Here is a 17,655-nt window from a genome sequence, read left to right on the forward strand (position 1 = left end):
CTCTATAATAGGAATGTGGAGCCAGTTGTTCAAACATTTTATTTCCATTCTTTCCCATTGAGTGGAGGATATAACTCTATAACAAGAAGTGGATGGAGGGAAAGAGGGGGAGAATGCTAAATGTGAACAATCATTTCTGAAGTTAAGATATTAGTGAGGGCAGACTCTCTCTACTGATATTAAACATTCTTCAGTACTTAAACATTCTTTCTGGTGCTTAGAAACAAAAGAATAGACTGAGTGAGTGGAAACATTCTCAAATCTGGTGATAGCATTATTAAAGTTGGTTCTTATTTATATGTCATTGTGTGTATGTTACTACCTCTTACCTACACTATTAAATAACTTTTGGAGTCCCAGGTCTATTGTTAGATTGCAGTGTAACGCTGAGCAAATTACTCTACCTCTCTCAGTTCCCTCTGCTGACAAGTGAAAAAGTAAAGTAAGACAATTTCAAATGCCTCTTAATGTGAGGTGAGTCTCTTCTCTGTGACTGTCCTGCCACTCCTACTAGGCCTTTAGTTCTTTGAAGATAGAGATCATTTTTACAATCCCCTCAGCCTCTGCCAGCTTTTTTTGCTGCCCCAATTCCACAGAGGTCAGTAGGGTGATGACTCAGTTAAAAATCACTAACTGCTCCCTGTTCTATGATGATGGGATTCTTCTGAGTTTAACCTGGCAGGTGTGTGTGCGTGTGTTGCGGTGGGGATTCCAATATGAGCTTCATGGGCACTATCTGGGGGCTCAAAGAGGAGTTCTGAGTGTAACAGGCCAGTGCCAAGGTGGGTACCGACATGAGAAGTCCCCAAAGCCCCAGAGGGAAGAGCAAATGAACAAATGAATGGCCTGAAGCAACTGTGCACGGTCCAAGGACCAATAAGACTGGTCCAGCTGCTAAGAAGGGGACAATGGCCTTGGAACTGAATTTGTGGAAGTTCTCAGAGGAAGAAGCGTCATAGGTCTCGGCCACCCACTGGCATTAGTGCTGTCAGTCAGACAGTTAGCCGCTACACCATTATGTGAGCAGAGTTCAGCATCGGGGCTGGGAGCAGACCCCTAAACATCAAGTTACACTCCCTGTCCCAGGGAGTCTCCAGGCTAATAAAAAGATAGCCCTAGTAACCATTTTCTGACCCAGGATTCTTTTTTTTTAAATATTTATTTATTATTTATTTATTTATAACAGTTTATTTTTACATCATTTTGTACATTTTGTTATCTCAATTGTAATCCCCGTGGGTTTCCCATCACCTAGTCACCCGTGTGCCATCACCATAGTCCCGTGCACTTCCCTCCCCCACCCCCGTTTTTGATCCCATTCCCCACTCCACCCCCAAAACTGTCTCTCTGACCCAGAAGTCTTATTTGCAGACTGCCAAGTATAAATCTACTTTTGAAGTGAAAGGAGTACATCATTTATCATCGGGATGTCCGTAAAACTAAAAACTCTGAAAGCCTACATTATGAGGGGCCTCCCTGGTGGCCCAGGGGTAAAGTCTCAACATTATTAACCAGCCACTGTGATCTGAGTTCCATCCCCAGCCAGGGAGCTGGCCCATGTGGCACGGCAGACCTCTCCTGTCTCTGCGCCCCTCAGCAGTGTGTTGCAGTAGATCTGCCTGTTCTGCTCCCCACTCTGGTGAATCCTCTCGCCCCCACACACCCCATATCTGCACCTCGGACTTACTCCCTAGTTCTTCTATGCATAAGAAAATAAATATGCTTTTTTGAAAATCTTTTTTAAAAGTATATTATACACCAGCAGACACACCTATAGAGATAAACCTGAGAAATGCGTGCAAGGATCAAACTATTGATAGCTAAGTTAAGTTAGCTCAGAAAAGTGTTAGGTGTTACAAGTGAGAACAAGGTGACTTGACCTTACATTTCTGTAACCTAGTTGCTATGTTGGGGCTGTAACTTTCTCAAAGTGAATCCCATTTACCTCTGGGAACTCGTCTGTGTTCATAAACTAGTCTGTCATCTGCAGTCTTACAGGACACCCTCCCTGTTCTCACCTCTCCCCCCCAGTACCCACCCCCCGCCCCCTGTGTGTCCTGTCCTATATTAGCAGGAGGGCTACGGAGCTCTCTTTTTACTGTGAAAGAAAGACACACTAGCAGAGGATACAAGCATCTCTATAGCTACTGTGCTTAACAGCCCTGAGGCAAGACCACAAAAGTGTTCAGTCTACACTCAGACAACCTGCCAGAGTGGCTGTGGACCCTTGATGTCCTTCTGTCTGCTTTTTCTCCACAGGTACCACCTACCCCTCAAGACAGCAGAGGGAAACTACAAGTTAATCTATTTTGGTAACTCAGTCTGAACCAACCATTTTTACATTATTTTGCAGTAGTTTAGTCTTTACTTGGACGACTAAGACAATTGCTCCATCAGTCCCCTCAAGTAAATTTGTGGGCACTTGGGGAACTTCCATATAGGTATATAAGAGCTTAAGGTTTACCCCCAGCAGGGTTTGGGGATGTTGAGAAATGTTAGATCTCTCCTAGGATTCCTACATCAGATTTTCATTCCACAGTCTTCAGGTTGCAAAAGGCAGACTTTAGACTTTCTATTTCCTGAACATCATGTCCACGTTTTACCCCAGGACAATAAGCCACAGGTCTAGGATCTTGGGCAAAAGAGGCTGTTTGTCTACACTGTGGAAGAACCCTATGAACTGGTCCAAAGGTGGAGCTTTAATGAGTTAGAGGGGTAGATAAAAGAGATTAAAATAGCCTTTGGCTATCAGAGGCTGACTTTCAACTTTTTAATTTTTTTAAGGTTTGTTTATTTATGCATTCATTCAGTAACTGGGGTACAGGCCAGAGGTGTAGGGGTAAGAAGATTAATCAGAGACAGAACAGGCAGACTCACTGAAACACACTGCTGAAAGGAGCAGCAGCCGAGACAAGAGAGGTCTAATGCACTATGTGGGTTAGCAACCTGGCCAGGGATCAAACTTGTGTGTTGCAGTTGCTGTGGACAGCCGCATCATGCTTAAACCTAACCCCCTACACCACCAGGGAGGCTGCTCAAGACTTTCATCTTGCTACTAACTCTAAAATACTATTTTAGATGTCAGAAGCTGAATATTAACTTTATCTTTTCCAATGTATACCTCCCACAACCACATAATGTCTTCCAGAGGCAATCAGGTGCCTTGGAATGTCTAGGGAGAAGTTATAGCCACAGAGATACAAATGGGGGGCTCACTGACCTGGTCTACTTAGGCTTTCTGCAATATGTAAAAAGATTCATTTGAGATTCTACAGCTGCATTTACGAAGTTAGAGATTACCAAGAGGAAAATTGTAAACTCTGGTGTCACCAAGATACAAAGATTCCTATGGGAATGGAAATAAGAAGCAATTTAAAAAATTAAAGACAAGTACATATGTGGTGTGTATGCACAATGGAATACTATACAGCAATAAAAAGTGTAAACTCATGTCATTTGTAGCAACCTGGATGGAGCTGGTAGGGAATATACTAAGTGAAATAAGCCAAAAGAGAAAGATAAATACCAAGTTGTGTTACTTATATATGGAACATGGAGAAACCAAACAAAGGGTTATACAAAGTCTAAAACTAATCCTTGAAAACTGACTACTAATCTTAGGCTTTCAGTGGAGTGAGTGGGAGAGGGGTGAAAATGGGAGAATGGGGTGAGAGTATAATGGCCAATGGTAGAGGGCTATGGGTGTTTTGGTGGAAGAAGGGCTATGGTGACTATACCTGGGCAGAAGGAACCCCAACTGTGAGAACAGTAGCAAGGACATAAAATAATGGTACTTTAACAACAATACAAATAAATAAATAAGAAATTAGAAAATTAAATTAAATTAAATTTTTAAAATTTCAAACATATCTTTGTAACAGAAAATATCCTAGGTACTGTGCTGTACTAAGCCTTCATCAGTCCTCCCACTAATTCCTAATGTTGCCCCCATTTCATAGATGTGAAATCAAGAGACTCACAGTGCTTATGAGTCTGTCCCAACAGCACAATGTTAATAAGCAGACGTTTCCCTGATGACCTTTGTGAGGAAATGTGGACACATTAATCAGGGGTCAGGGTAGAGTTAGGGTTTTTCCTCCTCATCAAGGCCTTGAGACAAGAGCAGATGGAGAGTCTGTGAAATTGGTAACAGAACCCAAGAATGCTGGAAGTTAAGAAATTACCTTCATCTTTGCTCTGACATGTTCTAGAAAATTGGCTGGAGGCAGGGGAATGAACACAGTGGCTTCTGGAAAGAAGTCCCCAGCATCTATGTGATTCTATTTAAGAAGAGAGAATCCCAAGCAGGACCAGAACAGGTGTAACAAGAATAGAATTCAAGCCATTTTCCAATCTTCCTCCTTTGGGGTAGAACAAGGGCTTTTCAGTTCTTCAGCAGTTCTCTGGAGCCTCCCATTTCCCAGCTTTTTAAAAGCTCCTCTCCCTCCCTTTTCAGAGCTCATTGGAGATCTGTGCCTGGCACACACCCTCCTCCGCAGGAACAAGGAGGGAGAGGTGGAAACAGCAGGGGTTGGGACCAAGGTCCTGTGTAGTGTGCATCCCAGCCCAACCCCCTCAATGAGCCCAAATCATCACCTCCCCTGGTAGTGGGGTTCAGCACAGACAGCCGAAGAACTGCTGGACCTCTGGGACCCCACTGGATTGGAACCTGCATTGGAGAATATCTCCTGAGTGGATACCCTCTTCTGAACTAGGGATGTAGGACTTCGAAACTAGAAAATGCCAGGTCTCAAAGAGAGGGAAGAACAAGTCGAACAACACACAGAGCTCTGTGTATTCAGAGGGAAGTTGGCAGGGCTGTGTTCGGGCAGAGAAACTCCGAGTGGTACAAAGGGACGTGCCCAGAGTGGAGAAATCATGCTAATTGTCTGCACCAGAGCTGGAGAACGCCACCCAAAATGAAGAGAGAGAGGGGAGCCCTGTCCAGAGCCTTCAGTGCCTTGCACCTCGCTCCTTTTGTCTACCTTCTTCTGATCCAGACAGGTAGGAGACCAGAAGGGGAGGAAAGGGTCTACAGAAGGGACCTGGGGCTTTCAAAGGAGAGGGAGGGGAGAGCTGATGGCCAGAATGCCGCTGAGGTGGGAGGAGGGGAGGCTCAGCTGCCGTGGGAAGATCTCAGTGAATTCAGGCATTAGTAGTGTTGAATGTATTTCTTCATTCTGTGTGCCTCCCGCCTGGCCCCTTGGCCCCCCCACCCCCACCCCAAAAGGCTGCATGACTTTGGAGCTCCCACAGCATTGAGTACATTCGATGGAGGGCAAGGAGCCATTTCTTATGGGATGTCTAGTTGGCGTGGGCCTGTCCAGCATTCTTTCCAAGGGATGGTGGTGGGGCTTGGCAGGGTGGGAGAAATCTTGCTTTCGTGCCTCCCCAGCCCCCCACTTTGGCTTCTCTGTAAAATAGCAAGGGCGATGAAAGAAGCTTTTGAGATAATGAGACTCCTGATTTTGATGAGTAACACCAACCTTTCCATAACTCGCCCCACGCCAGACACCTACTTCTTGTACTACTGCCCCCTACCAACTCCTTGGAGAATTGATCTTATTTTTAAATACTCTTATGTGCTTGCATCCCATCCCCCCACACACACTCACACACACACACACAATTCCAAAGAGCCTAATGATTCACAATTTAGTGGGGCAGACACAGAGATCAAGGCGAACAGTGTAATGAGCCAGAGATGCTGGGATCATAAAGAGGTCGCCTACCCCATCCAGGAAGCTGGTGTTGGTTGTGCAGGGTGGGGGTCCAGGGATAACAGAGGAGGTTTCCTGGGAATGTCTGCACTAAATTCTAAAAGATGGGAGAAATAGGTAGATGTGGGAGTAGGCATTATATTTGGGTAAATGGGTGAAGACTAACAGCTTGAAATAGCCTCGTGTGTTTAGAGGTTCCAGCGGATCACCTTTGCTGGGAAAGAAATTGTAAATTAAGTTAGGCCAATTGAGTTCATAACTTGATATAGCAGGGACTAGCAAGTAAGAGCTAACTATTCATGTTGGACAGGGCAGTCTCAATGGAAACTAAGAATGCTGCGAGTAAGGAGACCATGAACTGTGAATATTATGCGCACAATGAAATATTCAGACATAAGTTCTTTCAGGTCATCAAATGTGAAGAAAAAAATGATAGGAAGAGCTTGTCAGTCCAATTGAATAGACAAAACCAAAGGTGACAAAGAATAGTCTGTGTGAGAAAAATGTAGCAATTCATATGGCAAGAAAAAAATTCTAATTATTGTTAAGATATTAACAATAATAAGGGGTGGTGGACTAGGGGTTAAGTCTCAGTGCTACCACCACACAAAGACTTGAGCTGGATCCCCAGCCAGGGTAAGGCAGACCTCTCCAGGCTCCCCCGCTGCTCCCCTCAGCAGTGTATTTCAGTCAATCTGCCTGTTCTGCTCCCCACTCTGTCTCTGGTGAATACTCCTGTGCCTCTGGCTATAACCTGGTTCTTCTGTGCAAAATAATAATAATAAGAAGAAGAAGAAGAATGATGAATAACCTGTGACAGGAAAGACATCAGTTAAGGGTCAGGCAATTATATTTCTGTGGGTTCAAGACCCAAAAAGAGCTGAGAGTCTATAAGGACTTTCTGCCATCCTCAATATATTAGTTTGGAAATGACAATTTCTGTGATAAATAAACCCCCAAACCTATTATCATGTGATCATACAGTGCAGTTCCAGATGAGGCTGGCGATGAAGGAGTCTGTCCCATGAAGTTTTTCAGGACCAAGCTGATGGAACTCTGTCACCCTTAACAAATGCTTCTAGTGGTCACCCTGAGGCTTAGCGCTATTTCTTCACATAAAAAATTTAAAGGAAAAAAAAAGGCTGAAGGGAGGTTTATCTAGAACAAGCGCTTCTGAGTGGTACCTCTCACACCACTGGTTCTACTGGCTAAAACTCAGTATAAGGCCACATCTTGGTGCAAGGGAGGCTGGAAAGTATAGTTTTAAAGACTGGTATGAATAGAGGACCTGAAAACCAAGATTTACTTGAATCCCTTGTGTTTATGGCATCAACCATTGAGCTATCTTTGGGCAACCAACAAACTCAGTCTTTAATGGCCTGTTCCTAATATAGACAAATAAATGAGACATTCTGAAATTCATCACAGCCCAACTCATAGAAGATTCAAGCAGAGCTTTTCTAGAAGTTTGGATGTTAATTTACAGATATAAACTCAGTGTGCTGTAAATCTAGATAATCTGGCTTGCAAGACTTTATTCTCTGGAATCCTAGAATTGTTCTATCCTCCCAGTCCCAACAGGAAGAAAGCCCTTCCCTGAGTTCTAGCCTTTTAGCACTAAGATTTCCTTCACATAGCACTGCTGACTTTTTTTTTTTTTTAAGATTTACTTAAACAAGAACTGGGATACAGGCCAGAGTTGTGAGGGGTGAGAGGCTTCACCAGAAGAGAGTAGGAAGCAGAACAGGCAGATCTATTGAAACACACTGCTGAGGGGAGCAGCGGGAGAGACAGGAGAGGTCTGTCACACCATGTGGCTCACTTCCCTCGCTGGGAATCAAACTCACGCTGCAGTGGCTCCACCTTGCTTCACAGTCCTGTGCTTAACCCATTGCATCACCAGGGAGGGCCCATGTGCTGACTTTTTAAACTGTAACTGAAGTTTTTGTATAGGAAAATGCCGTTAGTATAAGGACTCAGTTTGATGAATCTTTAAAATGGGAGCAAGACCTAATCATCGTCCCTCAAGACGAAGAAATAGAACATCTCATCACCCAAAAGTTCCCCCTTACTAATTCAGTTACTATTGCTACTCCCCAAGGGATACCACTAATTTCTAACATAGATTAATGCTGCATGTCTTTGAACTTTATATAAATGTAATCATACATATGCATCCTTTTGTATATGACTTCTTTCACTGATGCCAAGTTTGTTAGATTCATGCATGTTGTTGAAACTCTAATTTTATCTGGTCTCATTGCTGGATAGTATTCCATTTACCGATATAACAGTTTACTTATCTATTCAATTTTGGTGGACATTGGTTACTTCCAGTTTGGGGCTTTATGGATAGAATTGTCAAACATTCTGGTACATATCTATTGGTGGAACATACTCATTCCCTTTAGGCATATATTTAAGAGACTTGTCGTGTTATATGTGTATGGTTAGCTTCAGTAGATCTGTATAAACAGTTTTTTAAAGTGGTTATATCAGTCTTCACCCCACTAGCACCCACTAGCAGTGGATGAGAGGTTCAATACTCCCTATCTTCACAAACAATTATTTTTTCTTTTTTTGTTTTAGGCATCCTAGTGGGTGTGAGGTATATCAAATTAACTTTTGAAATTGCATTCGCATGGCCATTAATGAAGTTGAGCTGTTTTCCATCTCTTGATCAGTCATTTGAATGTCTTTTTTCATAAAGTACCTGTTCTGGGCCTTGTGCCATTTTTCTATTAGGCTTTCTGTATTCTTTTTTAAAAAAAGTATTCACTTGTAGAGCGATAGTCCTTTACAGGATATGTCTGACTTGTCTTTTCACTTTTTTTTTTTTTAAGATTTATTTATGCTTAAAGAACTAGGGAATAGGCCAGAGGTTCAGGGGTAGTGAGAGACTTCACCAGAGAGAGTGGGGAGCAGAACAGGATGACTGATGAAGCACACTGCTGAGGGGAGCAGTGGGTGGGCCAGGAGAGGTCTGCCATGCCATGTGGGTCACCTCCAGGGCTGGGGATCAAACTTATGCTGAAGTAGCTTTAGCTTCTTAGTGCTGTGCTTTAACCCACTGCACCACCAGGGAGGGCCCTGGCTTTTCATTCTTTTAATGGTATTTTTTGATGAACAAAAACTCTTAATTTCATCCACTGTGTCATTTTCTTCTCTAATGCACTGCATGTGTGTTCTAAGAAATGTTTGCCATCAATTTGTGGAGGTAATCTCCTATGTCTTCTTCTTGAAATGGTATTATAACTTTCACATTTAGATACACAATCATTCTAAAGTTGATATTTCTGCAAGGTTTAAGTCAGGTCAAAATTAATTTTTTCACAACCCAGGTCTATTTGTTGAAGGAAATCCTTTCTCCACAGCAGTGCTATTATTCCCTTTGCCAAAGTCAAGTTAGCCTATACAAATCTGGCTTTGGTCTCTCTATTCTGTCCAATTGACCTATTTATCTATGCTTGTGCCAATATGGCAAAGTAAATCTCCTAAGGTTTTGATTGGTAATATATGAAAGATATAAATCAGTTTGGGACAACTGACAGCAAAATGATTTTCCAACCTATAAATATGCTGAATATCTGTGTGCCATCTTGATACCTATTAACTTTGTATTCATTACTGAACATTACATTTTAGATACAGATTTAAAAGCTACCCAGATCCCTCTCTTCCTGGATCCTAAGACTCTTCTTCACAACTCTCCCCCCCCCCTATATTCTTGAGTAATTGACACTTAAAATGATTTCACATATTACAGGTCCTTGTAGGGCTTAGTAGGATGACAATAAGGAATAAAACATAGTAGCCCCAATGATAGTGACATCCCTATACAATAGGAGCAGAAATGGGGTGCCTATGTATATGGGGATGTTTTCTTACCACATCATTCATGAGTTAAATATTAAAAGCCAAAAGTAGAAAACAATATTTTTTCCTTTTAGAAACCATGCCGTCTGCTGCCTTTGAATTATTGTATGCAGTTCTGGTCACCGCACCTCAAAAAGGAAAGTATATAGTTGGGAAAAGTCCAAGGAAGGGCAGCGATGAGAGCTGAAGGGATCGAGGGACTTCCTGGTAGAGGCATCCAAGCAGAACAAAAAACCTTTCAGATAAGAAGGGATATAAATGCAGCCCATGGTGTTGGAGAGTATGAATAGGTGTCAGTAGACCAAATCATAGAAAACACAATCAGTACCACCTACTGATACTTTCAAAAGGTAAATTTAAGGTAAAGGAAACTCTTGCCCAAAAAGGAACACAAAAATAAATAGATAATGGTTTCTTTAAAGGAAGCAACTATTAAGGGAACCAAGACTATTGACAGGTACATACTTAGACTTTCATATAACATGAAAAATATTCTTTTACTGTCAAGCTTGACATTCTTGATGGCACAGCAGGTCAAAATCTTATGTGACAAGGAGCTACCCCCCTGACCTGGTACTGCATTGTTTAAGTTGACAGGTACATCTTGCTGAGATGTCAATTTCTTTTTGCTCAGCCTCCGGTGGGAACAGAGACATTCTACATAATGGTGCCTCAGAGACTCTGGGACAATGATTAAGTTAATCACTTCTCAAGGTCGAATAGTCCTGGTCCCTTTTATTTCCACTGTGGATCATTGTTGTAGGCCATTTCCTCATTTCTGTGTCCTGGGCTGGCACCTGGCCTAGTTCCCTGTGTCCCTTGAAAGTTGCAGAGCCCTGAACTTAATACCAACTCCAATTTTGGCTAGAGTTTTAGGAAACAGTGTTTGTTCAGCAAAATGTTCTCTTTGTCAGCTTCTGAAAAAGGCTGCTTTATTCACATCTGAACACATATATACATCCTTGTGATCGTGGGCATCCCCAGATCACAGACAAGAGAAGCAGCCCACCTAGAGGAAGGTGAGGCTTGGGTAGTCCATTTTCTGTTGCTTCTCCAATGTTTTTATCCAGAATAGATCAAGGTTAATTTGGCAGAAAGAGCAGACTGGATGGGGGAAAGGCACAGACAGAGATCTGGAAGAATCACTAGTGATCACGTGGTCAAATAGATTTCAGTTTGATACACAGAGCTGTAGAGATTGCTGGTAGCTTCCAAGGGGGAGTCAGGGGGACCAGGGTCTGGTCCTCTCTGCTTCTCCTATCAAAGCAGATGTGTTAGAACTAGATTTCATTATTTTTTCATTTTCATAAAAGATTTTGTGGGAATGAAAATACCTTAAGTAAAAAACATTTTTAAATTATTCACCCCCCTCCCCAATAGCAACTATATAACATTCATACATATCACAGCTTTAATCCTTAGAGTGGTTGCTTTCATGCTTCTGCTTTTATGATTCTGTCATATCTGGCATGTGATGGATCATAGACTTTTAGATTTCAGAAGGCCCTGAGATGATCTGGTCCCACCACTTTCTTATGCAGAGGGAGAAAATGAAGCACAGAGAGATGAAAGAATAGTCAGCTGGCCATTCTGGACACTTCCAAAGATAAGGCACTCAATACTTCAAAAAGAACTTGTCCCCAGGTCTCCGTGGTGGCACAAGTGTTAAGTCTCAGCACTATGAGGCTATCTGCAGCCACTGCTGCAAGAGTTTAGTCCTCAGCCAGGGACCTGACCCACACTGTGCTGTAGACTCTCATGCCCCGCCCCCTGCTCCCCTCAGCGGTGTATTTCCATCAGTCTGTTTCCCATTCTATCTCTGGTGAATCTTCTCACTCCTCACCTCTGGTCTACACCCCAGATTTTGTATGCACACATAAATAAGTCTTAAAAATAAAAAGAACTGAGTCCTCCCTGGTGGTGCAAAGGGTTAAAGCACAGCTCTATGAAGCTATCTGCAGCCACTGCAGCACGAGTTTGATCCCTGGCCAGGGAGCTGACCCACATGGCGCGGCACACCTCTCCTCAGCAGTGTATCTCAATACATCTGCCTGTTCTGTTCCCCACTCTGTCTCTGGTGAATCCTCTCACCCCCTGAACCTCTGGCCTGTACCCCAGTTCTTGTATATATAAATAAATAAAATCTTTTCTTTTTTAAAAAAAGAACTTGTCCCTAAGATGGATTGAAGCTATTTAATAGACTGAGTTTATTTTACCCTCCACAACTAACCTTATAATTAAATTGCCTCCTTTCAGGTAAAAAGGGCCATGGCTGTCATCCATGGCATAGAGAGCATATGTAGGGGGCGGGGACCCCTGGTTCAGTCCAGGTCATCCACACAGAAGGAGAGGAGTGAGGAATGGGAAGGTACAACTCAGCTTCTCCTCTCTAAACTGCATCAGCAGCCAAGTGGGAAATTGTGTGAGAAAGATGGAGGGAGCTTCAGAGGCCATGACAGTCAGAGGAAATGGCAGGGGATGGGAGGGAGGCGAGGAAGCGAGGGGCCCAGAACCTGGAGTGGATGTAGCTAGTCAGCTAAATTCAGCATGCCCCCAACCAACAACCTCTCCAGGAGACCTCCTCTGGTGTTTGCTTTGCTCTACAAGGCAACATGAATGAACATCATCTACTTGGGCCCCAAAGCTCTTAAGAGACCTCTGAAATGTGAGATGTGTTTCTGGGTCCAGCAGCCACTGAACAAGATGTAAAGATTCCAGTCTTTCAGGGCTGAAACAAATCAATAAGACCATCTGGATAGCCACTTATTTCCCTATGGGAACTGTGAGCCCCAAATAAGCAATTTTCCTAGGCCATCAGCCAACTATATGACCCAGATCTCTGGTGCTTGATCTCATGTTCTCTCCCCTACACAATAATTGATTTGCACATTGTGTTGGCCAGCCTGACTTAGTAAGGCAGTTGCTCTTATTCGTTATTTTCTGAATGAGAAGATTTAAGCCTAGAAAGTTGATCGTTGATGTCCACAGAGTTAGGGAGCCCAACCTTTGTTCTACCCACCCCAAAACCCTCTTCTGTAGGGCAGGCCAACAGGCTGGAGTTCAGGTAAATTTCCAAAACCACCTACCCAGTTGCAGGATCCCCCTAGGGGGTCTAGGAGGCCTAGGAAGATGCTCCAAGCAGCTGGGGCAAAGACAGAGAAGACTGGTGTGACTGCGAAGTGGTCGGGTGGTCCAGTTTTCAGGCCCCAAAGTTTCCCCTTTATTGACATTGCGTTATGTCATCCCCCTCCCTTCCTAGACCTATGTTCACATTCTTTCTTCATCCCCTCACCCTCCCCGACCTCAATCAAGAAAAACGTGACAGATCCACCCTAAGTTCTAATGACCCATTGCCTAAGGATGTTTGCTTGTTTTGCTCATTGCTATATCGCAAGGAAGTAAAACAGAGCCAAACATTTGGGCGTCACTCAAAAAAATATCTCTAAGAATGTGGATTGTTGAAATCTTCTTCAAAAGGATGGCACTGGGTAAAACTGTCAGGGACAGAGGGACAAAGAGTGAAGGATTGAGGGTAATAATCCTCGTGAGGAAGTAACAGAGGAGGAGATGACACCATGGAGTAAGCATCCAGGATGGACCGGGAATGAAGGAACCAGGGGGTGAGGCACGGACGGGTCTGAGGACTCATAGGAGGGTGGCATCGGGAGCCAAGGGCCTGATGCTGCCTTCTCCCCATGGGCCTCTGTTCACAGAGCCCCTGGAGGGGGTGAACATCACCAGCCCGGTGCGTCTGATCCATGGCACGGTGGGGAAGTCAGCCCTGCTCTCCGTGCAGTACAGCAGCACCAGCAGTGACAAGCCTGTGGTGAAATGGCAGCTGAAGCGGGACAAACCAGTGACTGTGGTGCAGTCCATCGGCACAGAGGTCATTGGCACCCTGCGACCTGACTATCGAGACCGCATCCGCCTCTTTGAAAATGGCTCCCTGCTTCTGAGTGACCTGCAGCTGGCTGATGAGGGCACCTATGAGGTCGAGATCTCCATCACTGATGACACCTTCACTGGAGAGAAGACCATCAACCTCACTGTGGATGGTAGAGTGATCTGGGGGGGGGGGGGTGCGGGCAGGGAGGACATGGGCTGGGAACAGGAACTGCCCCTAGCTAAACTGGTGGTAAGCGATGATCCATCACGAAGGCCACTGAGGAGCTGAGAGTAGGCCAACTAGGTGTTAGAAGTTGGCAATAACTATCATGGACAGAGCTTTCCTTGTATGAGAAACTATTCTTTGCTTATGTTGAATCATTTAATACCTCTACCTCTCTGGGGTTAGTTAATATCATCATCCCCATCTTGCAGATGAGGAAACTGGGATACAAAGAGGCTGACTAACTTGCCCAAATTCAGGTTGTAGTAAGTGCTAAAGCTAATCCTTAAACCCAGAAGACAGTTGAAATAAGGCTTAGCCCAGTTCAAATATGCTTCAGGCTGGGTGAATTTAAAATATCTTGAGTAGATATTTGGGGAAATGAGAAGGGATGGTCCGTGAGGGCAGGAGCCATGGCTGTCTTATACAGCATTATCTCCTCTCCCTACATTTATTAGGTGCTCCATACATCGTAGGTGAATAAATGAGAGGATCAATGAATGGATGGATGGGTGGGTAAGTGGATGGATAGTGAGGGTGGGGATGAAGGCCTAGGCTGATGATCCCTGAAGGGTCTTCTCAGATGATAAATTGAGAGGTGAGGCCTTGGGAAGGCAAGGAGTTGAGAAGGGGAAGGGAAGGAGAAAGTTTTGTGCCCGTGACTCATGCTCCTGCACCCTTGGGCCCAGTGCCCATCTCAAGGCCGCAGGTGTTAGTGGCTTCGACCACGGTGCTGGAGCTCAGCGAGGCCTTCACCCTCAACTGCTCCCACGAGAATGGCACCAAGCCCAGCTACACCTGGCTAAAGGATGGCAAGCCCCTCCTCAATGACTCGAGGATGCTCCTGTCCCCTGACCAAAAGGTGCTCACCATCACCCGCGTGCTCATGGACGATGATGACCTGTACAGCTGTGTGGTGGAGAACCCCATCAGCCAGGGCCGCAGCCTGCCCATCAAGATCACCGTGTACAGTGAGTCTCCCTGACTGCCCTCCCCGGGACTCAAAACTCAGAGAGGCAAGTGCCCCTAAGGGACTAAGGACATTGCAGACAGAAGACCCATGCAGGGGGTTGGGGGGGAGGGGCAGAGATGGGCCAAGCTCTGAGATTCTGCAGCCTGGTGGCTGGGACTCCTTCTCTTCCTTCCACTGCAGAAAGCTTTTCTTGCCACAGCTGTGGCCCCCTCCAAAGCTTCTCCTAACTTGCTGCCTCTCTTTCTAGGAAGAAGCTCCCTCTACATCATCTTGTCCACAGGAGGTATCTTCCTCCTTGTGACCTTGGTGACAGTCTGTGCCTGCTGGAAACCCTCCAAAAAGTCTAGGTAATGCTCCAAGTTCATTTCCTGGGCACCCTACATCTTCCATCCATCCCAACCCAAAGTTCTATTCTTTTCTTAATCTTTCTGAATGCTTTGCCTCCCAGGGCCCAGCAACCCTTCCCAGAGGATCTGTCTCCTCATTGTGTGTGTTGTGTATAGAATCACATCCTGTGCACACAACCCCTGGTAACCCCAGTTCTGCTAGTAATGGTTTCACTGACAGGGCACCTTCTGGGGACCCAGCATTGTGGCTGTTGAGTGTGCTACCTTTTAAGTATTGTAATCAGAAATTTACAGACAGTGACCCCAAGACTCAGCTTGGTTAAATCACAGAGCTAGAGACACTCAGGCCCAGAACCTTGATGTGACTCATTTTAAAGCTCCTGGACACCTCCTATCTCTACCGCTTGCAGCTCCCCTTCCCATGGCAAAGTCTCTTACAGCCATCAGACCCCAGACCTCCTTCTGCTCACGCTCCATAACTCTGTTCATGGGGTGCTGGATTGGTATGCAGGAAGAAGAGGAAGCTGGAGAAGCAAAACTCCCTGGAGTATATGGATCAGAATGATGAGCACCTGAAACCAGAAGGTGAGCTCCCAGCCACCCACTCACCCTTCCCATCGCCACTCAGATCAGTGGGCTGCTGGGAAAAGGCAGAACTGGGCGACCAGGAAACCAGCTCTGCGGGGCCCCTTCCTCCACCAACTGCACGAAGACTGCAGAGCAGGGAGAAGTGCGGCCAAGGTAGGACCCCAGGTATTCTGGATCCCTTGTTGGAGGTTGTGGTGGGGCCTTGACTGGCCACTTGGGGAGCAAAGAGTGTAGGTCCTGGCTGGTAGAAAGGAATCTGTACCTGGGCCAGCCACCCCATTCTTTGCCCTGTGCAGCAGACAGCCTGCCCAGAAGCGGAGAGCAGGAGCGGAAGAACCCCATGGCGCTCTACATCCTGAAGGACAAGGTGGGTGACTCTGAGCCTGGCACCTTCACCCCCAGCACTCAACGGAGCCTACCACCTGCTGTCTCATAGGGATAGCCCTTGGAGAGATATTTGTGACACCTGTACTTTAGAAATTAGAAAAGTAAGGGTTACAGACACAAAAGAACCTGCCCAGGATCAAACAAGTATATAAAAGGCAGGTCCAGTCTTCCAACTGGGTCTTTAAACACCAACTCCGGTGATTTTCCCACTATGCCACAGTCACTTTGTCCCAGGCTGTCCAAGACAGGAGGAAAAGGAGGGGTCTCTGCACTCTGGATGACGCATTTCAGCGTTCCGGGAACTGGGACTGTGCAGGTGACAGTGTCTCCTTCACCTGGGTGTCCCCAGGGCGCTCCAGACTGAGCGGGCTGGTACACGTCTTTGCAGGACACCCCCGACCTGGAGGAGAACCCCGCCCCGGAGCCTCGGGCCGCGACAGATCCTGGCCCTCCGGCGTACTCCGTGTCGCCGACGGTCCCCGGCCGCTCGCCTGGCCTGCCCATCCGCTCCGCCCGCCGCTATCCGCGCTCTCCTGCGCGCTCCCCCGCCACCGGCCGGACGCACACGTCGCCACCGCGCGCCCCGAGCTCGCCCGGCCGCTCGCGGAGCGCCTCGCGCACACTGCGGACTGCGGGCGTGCACCTGATCCGCGAGCAAGACGAGACGGGCAGGGTGGAGATCAGCGCCTGAGCGGCCTCGGGACCCCCCGGAGGCACCCTCGCTCTGCGACCCCGGGCCCCGGAGCGGGCCTGGAAGCCCAGCTGCCGGCCCGCGGCGAGGGGTGGTTCTGGTGGGAAGCGGGGGTCAGGCGAGTGTGCGAGGGTGAGCTTGAGCATTTGGGGGGTCTGGGGGGACGCAGCGGGGCGGCAGGGAGCCGACCTGGTGGTGAAAGCGTCGCGGTTCACTGGCTGTGCTCTCAGTGGGTATGGGTTCTGCCCTCTTAGCACCCTATAGATGATTCTGTTTCCAGCCCAATGCCCCAAGGGTCGTGAGAAAACTAACATCAATAACCTAACTCCCGAGACTATCCTCTGCCCTTCCCAGGGAGCTCTCATGCTTCTCACCCACCTCCCTGGCCTCCGAACAAGTGTGGTTCCTGGGGCACTTTCCTGGCAGGCCCTTGTTAGGAAGGTCAATGACCCAAAACGCACAACTGCCCTCAACTGAGGAGAAGGCAGATGCTGGTTACTCAGTGCACTGGGGCTACTCCCTTTACTGGGAGTCCTTGGGCAGGCAGTGCCTGGGAGCCCCTTCTCTGCAGAGCTGATACTGGCTACCTGCCAGTTGGTGAGGAGGAAACCCAAATGCATTTCTTTGCCACTGAAGGGGAGATTGGGGGTTCGCTAGGGCTGGGAACTCAGCCACCCCTGGCCTCCTCCCAAAGCCTCCCTCAGGCCACTGCCAAGCATTCCTTCCACCCTTATTCCTGTGGAGAAGGGGTTTCCCACCCCCTCACCCCTGCCCCCTACCCCACCCCAGTCCCCACCACAGGAAGCTGCAGACAGTAAAGAACTCTTGGTAACTCTCACACCTGTACCTGCTCCCTGGCTTCCTTACAGAACAAGCCTTTCAAACAATCATTATCCCCAGGAAAGGTTGTTGAGCTTCTTCCAAATATAAGAGATTAAGGTTCCACTCTCCGGAAAAATGGGGAT

General features: G+C 46.5%; 1 protein-coding gene across 4 annotated transcripts; it reads left to right on the forward strand.

Annotated features, from left to right (window-relative positions):
• Positions 1 to 4,474: 4,474 nt before the first annotated feature.
• On the forward strand, positions 4,475 to 17,570 carry HEPACAM (hepatic and glial cell adhesion molecule). 4 transcript variants are annotated; one of them, XM_012729845.1, is made up of 7 exons: positions 4,475 to 5,004; positions 13,310 to 13,651; positions 14,394 to 14,675; positions 14,925 to 15,024; positions 15,536 to 15,777; positions 15,909 to 15,979; positions 16,388 to 17,570. In XM_012729845.1, exons 1-7 carry the CDS (start codon positions 4,920 to 4,922, stop codon positions 16,688 to 16,690), a joined length of 1,425 nt encoding a protein of 474 aa, XP_012585299.1. In that variant the 5' UTR covers positions 4,475 to 4,919; the 3' UTR covers positions 16,691 to 17,570. The 4 variants fall into 4 exon arrangements, with proteins under 4 accessions (XP_012585299.1, XP_012585300.1, XP_012585301.1 ...); XM_012729846.1 differs by having other exon boundaries at positions 15,912 to 15,979; XM_012729847.1 differs by having other exon boundaries at positions 15,536 to 15,765.
• Positions 17,571 to 17,655: the final 85 nt, after the last annotated feature.

Source organism: Condylura cristata, unplaced genomic scaffold, assembly GCF_000260355.1.
Source record: "Condylura cristata isolate star-nosed mole 26May11 unplaced genomic scaffold, ConCri1.0 scaffold00025, whole genome shotgun sequence".
Classification (NCBI taxonomy): domain Eukaryota; kingdom Metazoa; phylum Chordata; class Mammalia; order Eulipotyphla; family Talpidae; genus Condylura; species Condylura cristata.

Excerpts from the sequence above, each read along its gene's own strand:
- HEPACAM (XM_012729845.1), top strand. The coding sequence starts at position 4,920 with ATGAAGAGAGAGAGGGGAGCCCTGTCCAGAGCCTTCAGTGCCTTGCAC. Across the intron at positions 5,005-13,309 it reads CCTTCTTCTGATCCAGACAG|AGCCCCTGGAGGGGGTGAAC; the intron begins GTAGGAGACCAG and ends CTCTGTTCACAG. Across the intron at positions 13,652-14,393 it reads CATCAACCTCACTGTGGATG|TGCCCATCTCAAGGCCGCAG; the intron begins GTAGAGTGATCT and ends CCTTGGGCCCAG.